The sequence below is a fragment of the Oreochromis aureus genome, linkage group 6, assembly GCF_013358895.1.
Source record: "Oreochromis aureus strain Israel breed Guangdong linkage group 6, ZZ_aureus, whole genome shotgun sequence".
Classification (NCBI taxonomy): domain Eukaryota; kingdom Metazoa; phylum Chordata; class Actinopteri; order Cichliformes; family Cichlidae; genus Oreochromis; species Oreochromis aureus.
Window position 1 is genome coordinate 24,349,284 of NC_052947.1, and position 4,586 is coordinate 24,353,869.

The 4,586-nt window shown below is 39.5% G+C and overlaps 1 protein-coding gene across 1 annotated transcript; it reads right to left on the reverse strand.

The window, feature by feature from the left end:
• Window positions 1–409: 409 nt before the first annotated feature.
• On the reverse strand, window positions 410–1,990 carry bglapl (bone gamma-carboxyglutamate (gla) protein, like). The gene is made up of 4 exons (XM_031741152.2): window positions 1,849–1,990; window positions 1,400–1,735; window positions 1,204–1,300; window positions 410–1,090 (listed from the first exon to the last, which is right to left on the reverse strand). Exons 1-4 carry the CDS (start codon window positions 1,907–1,909, stop codon window positions 988–990), a joined length of 597 nt encoding a protein of 198 aa, XP_031597012.1. The 5' UTR covers window positions 1,910–1,990; the 3' UTR covers window positions 410–987.
• Window positions 1,991–4,586: the final 2,596 nt, after the last annotated feature.

Sequence of the window (4,586 nt, forward strand, 5' to 3'; positions counted from 1 at the left end):
TTTATCTGACTAGAGCCACTACTGTTAGCTTACAAGTTAGCATGTCCTCCTGAGAACTGAGGAAAAAGTCTTTCAGTTGAACTTTTTTTGTAATTTCAGGCTCTTTGGAGCTGAAAGAGGTGCACCCAAACACATGAGATATCATTGGAAAGGCCAGGATGTCCTGTATTGAGCACATGAGGACTTAGTAGGGTAGCTCAAATAATGATATAGAACAAAAATAAATGTCCATTATAGAGGACATAAATACAAGGCTGGTTCTCAGGCAGATATTAAACAATCTGACAAATATCAGTGTGGAGCATGTGTTCAGTGCCCTTTAGTGCCAAACCTTGAGTATCCCCCCAAAAACATTCTCTTTTCTTAGATCAGGAACTAAAATTAAAAATTCATGAGGACAATGCAACAATTTGACAAAACAAAATAATTTATTATTTTTAAACCCAGAGGCAATATGTGGTTACAGTCATAACAGATAACTGATGTGCATTTTACACATAGTGTACACTACCACTATCAACACAATGCTAACACTACACTACCTCTACGACCTCATTACTACATCCACTACTCACTAGAACTACCACTTAAAGTAAGACTATCCATAATATCAAAACATCAGTACATCAAAAGAAAAAAAAGAAAAAAGAAACAATACATTTGCACTTGTAGCACCATTCACTGCATTACACTACAGATGAAAAGAATAATTTAAAACTTGTGTGGGCTACTATAACATACTTCACAGGCTTGTGTTTCCATGTGCCTCTCTCTGAAAGCCTGGAAGAGGCAGTTTCTTTCGGGACCACTATAGCTGGCCACTTGTGCAATAATTTGTGCCTAAAGAAATTCTCTGTGTAGCATCATAGCATGGTTCTGAACCATGGTTTTTGTGTTCTGCTTCTGATTTAGGGGAGTTGTTGCACTGTTGTATAAGAAAATGACAGAAAAACAGTACACATATGAATGACAGAGATCTCCTTTAACTTAGAAGGGGACGGGCCCGTAGTAGGCGGTGTACGCGGCCACGATGCCGGAAGTGTCGGCCATCTCGTCGCAGGCAACGTTCACCTCACACAGCTCTCTGAGGCTGAAGGGTAGTGGAGAGAAATGGCTTTAGATGGTGCATATATAAACTGCATTTTACTTATGAATACTGACTTTTGTAGCAAGAAACTGCAAAGTGAAAGAAAACAACTGTACCTTTCCAGCTGCAGAGGGGAGAGGTTACCAGCTGGAGCAGCTCTTCTCCTTCTCAGAAGAACAGCAGCCAGATCTCTCTTCATCACCACTGGATTAGCTGAAGAGTCAAACATTGCAAATTTAGACTTTTCCTTTTTTCGCGTTTAAATTCTAAAACCATGCAAAGCTTCTATCTCAAAACAAATCTGCCACCCACCCTCAGAACTGGCTGACTCTGATGAAGATGAGGATGATGAAGAAGAAGAAGAGTCAGAGCCAGAGTCTGATGCAGAGGAGTCGGACTCGGAGGACTCGGAGGATTCAGAGGACTCTGAAGACTGTGAGGACTCAGAGGACTCAGAGGATTCAGAGGACTCTGAGGATGATGAATCGGATGCTGAAGAGTCTGAGGAAGAGTCAGATGAGGCGGAATCGGACTCAGAGGAGGAAGAGGAGTCGGAAGCGGAGGAGGAATCAGAAGCGGCAGGGTCAGCAGGTGCAACATCAGCAGCTGTGTCAGCATCGGGGTCCACGACAACCTCCGGTTCCACCGCTGAGGAAAACATACAATGCCATACATTAATCGTACTCTAGGTGCTCGTATCGTCCCTAAAAAGGTCGAGAACGTTTCTGGGCTTCACAGCATTAACAAGAGTTTGTCCTTACCTCCCATGGACCAGCACACTGAGAGAAGAGTACAGATGGAGAGAAGAGTTAGAGCCTTCATGATGTCTTGTAGTTAGTGTCTCCTTGTAGACAACTTGATTCTTTTATAGCTTCTTCTTCTTCTTTGCTTTCCTCCGACGGCTTGTTCTGTTTCTTTCTCCCAAGTCGAGGTCAATATATACTGCAGTCCACCTCTCTTGTCAGACCAGACCCACACAATGAGATAATCCTCTGATTGGCTGGGGAATCAAATGTCACCGTTTCCGCTTCCATTTGTCATGAAAACTCACATAAACATCCAAACAGCTCCTGGCACAGAGTCCAAAAACTCATCCAACAGCCACAGCCACAAACATTTCTGGCATTTGACATTACATACAGTACATGGAAACACATGTAAACCTGTGTGTATGTGCGTATGTTGACAGAATGATGGAAGAATTATTCCCTACACTCTTTATGGAACTGCTGTTTTCTCCACAACACACGTGCACGTGTGCAAACATGAATTTTTCACATACAAAGAAAAAACTCATCAGAAATAGTTTGAAGAACTTGAATGAGCTGTAGATCAATTTTGAATTAAATGTCTGAATTGAGATCTCAAAATACTTCCTTTCTCTTGCTTTTGGATAAACTCCACACTATATATATATTTTTTGTAATATTTTCTCCAACAAAAAATTGCAATCATTTTTTGAGGCCAAACTAATCATTTTTTATACACTTGTTTACCAGTCTTGTACATCCCCTTCAAATTCCTTTGAGCTCTGACCCGTCATCACTGAAGTATAAATAATACAACAAACTCTGAAAGTCCAAACTGATGGTGTTACAAGATTTCTATAAAATATCCTTAACATTTAATTGGATTTTAATTCAGACGACCCACTGCAGGGCTGCCTCTTTAACATCGAGGTTGCCAGGTCTGCCATTGCTGTTATGTTTCTATACTCCTTGCCCCAGATGTGATCTCCCACCCACACAAACCCCAAACTATAGTCTGAGCCTACCACAACCTACTAATCGAGTGACACAGAACAGCAGTGAGCCTCATTATGCGACAGAGCTTAATTAGAGTGTTGCAGAGTCCCACTCGAACCGCAGTCAAGCGCTATTTACAGATCCATCTCGGCCCAGGTCCTGGAGAGATCCAGTGCATGGCTATGGCTTACCAACACCAACCAGCGGCCCAATGCACAGTGTCAGTCAGCGTATTTCAGCATATAGAGAGATAAATTTAGACAACCCCCATGTGTTGGATGCACAGCGTTATGCACGCGGGTTTGGATGCAGTTTTCTGTTTGTGCGATATATTCGAGTGCGGCTTTGGTGGCTTGTATATTTTTAAAAAAGGTATTGGAGTTTGCAGCTTTGACCTAAACCATATTGCATCTTAAATACTGTGTAGATAACCAAACTTTCACACACATATCACTTGACTCGTGTATATACATATATATCTCAAAGAGCCCCAAATGGCTTCATTTGTCATGTAGTGAGCCAGATTCAGTGGTGCAGAGTGACCTTGTTGTCCTTTGCGCTTCGTAGTCTAGCGTTATTCCTGGTGTCTAGGATTTGTTTTGGACTTCATGCCATGTAATTTCAATGTCTCGTCCAGTGTCCATTTTTGTGGATTTTTGTGGATTTAGTGCTCGGGGGACACAGTTGGAGAAAACAATTGTGATAACATCCCCGAGGAGGCAGGAAATGCAGCAGACATTTCTGCTTTGGATGAGTTCCTCGTTGCTGCTGCATCCTGGCTTTTAAATAATATGATGTAGACATCAAGTAATGCTCTCAGTTTTTTACAGTTGTCCCTCATTTATACCAGCTCTTGTGCATCTAGCAGATTTAAATACAACTAAACATGTGATAGCGACTGTACTGTGTGATCGCAGCAGTCAAGTCATATCAGTGATGAGCATCTTTTTCTAAAGCAGATGATGTAATATCCTCACAAGTCAAATGTTATCATTTTTCCCTTTTTTTCATATTTTTCTTTAATTTAAGAACTTCCTACAAATGTATTTTTAAATCACGTTTCAGGGAATGATTTCGGCATTCCAAAGATTTGAAGTTATTTCATTCAGTTTCCATGCTCCGAGCTACTGGAACAGTCTATCAAATGATCTGAGGCCAAACTATGAAGCACTTCCTCACCCTGGCTTTTGATTATTGATTATTTTGATCATCTTATAACTAAAATTTAATTTAGTAAATGATCCATTATGTTGTTGTTGTTGATAAATCCAATGATTTTTTTCTGTTCCATTGTATTTTTGCATTAGTCTGGTGAACATTAGTCTCACATCATTTTATTTTTAATTTTTGTCTATTTGCACATGTATGATTATCAGTATATTTAGTCATATCATAACCAGTAAAAATACCAAAAAACTTATAAAGAAACTCTGTTGAGAAAACGACATAGAGCATATGCTGTTGCATATTGACACAATCCTGGACTTTTATAGACTTTATAGCAAACACATTTTACTGCTAATAGTTATCAGTGAATTACAGCAAACAACTAAAAGCAATAGTTGAATTACAAAGTGATTCATTAAGTATGTAAATAGTAATAAGCAATAAGTATTAAGTTAAAAAAAAAAAAAAAGGTAAATTAATTTTTTTCTTTTTCACGCAAAAGTCAGCCTTTGGGGATAAATTTAAAAACAAAACAAATTTAAAAGAGCACAAAGACCTCAATCAGAAAAAGACCTCTTCACATTTGG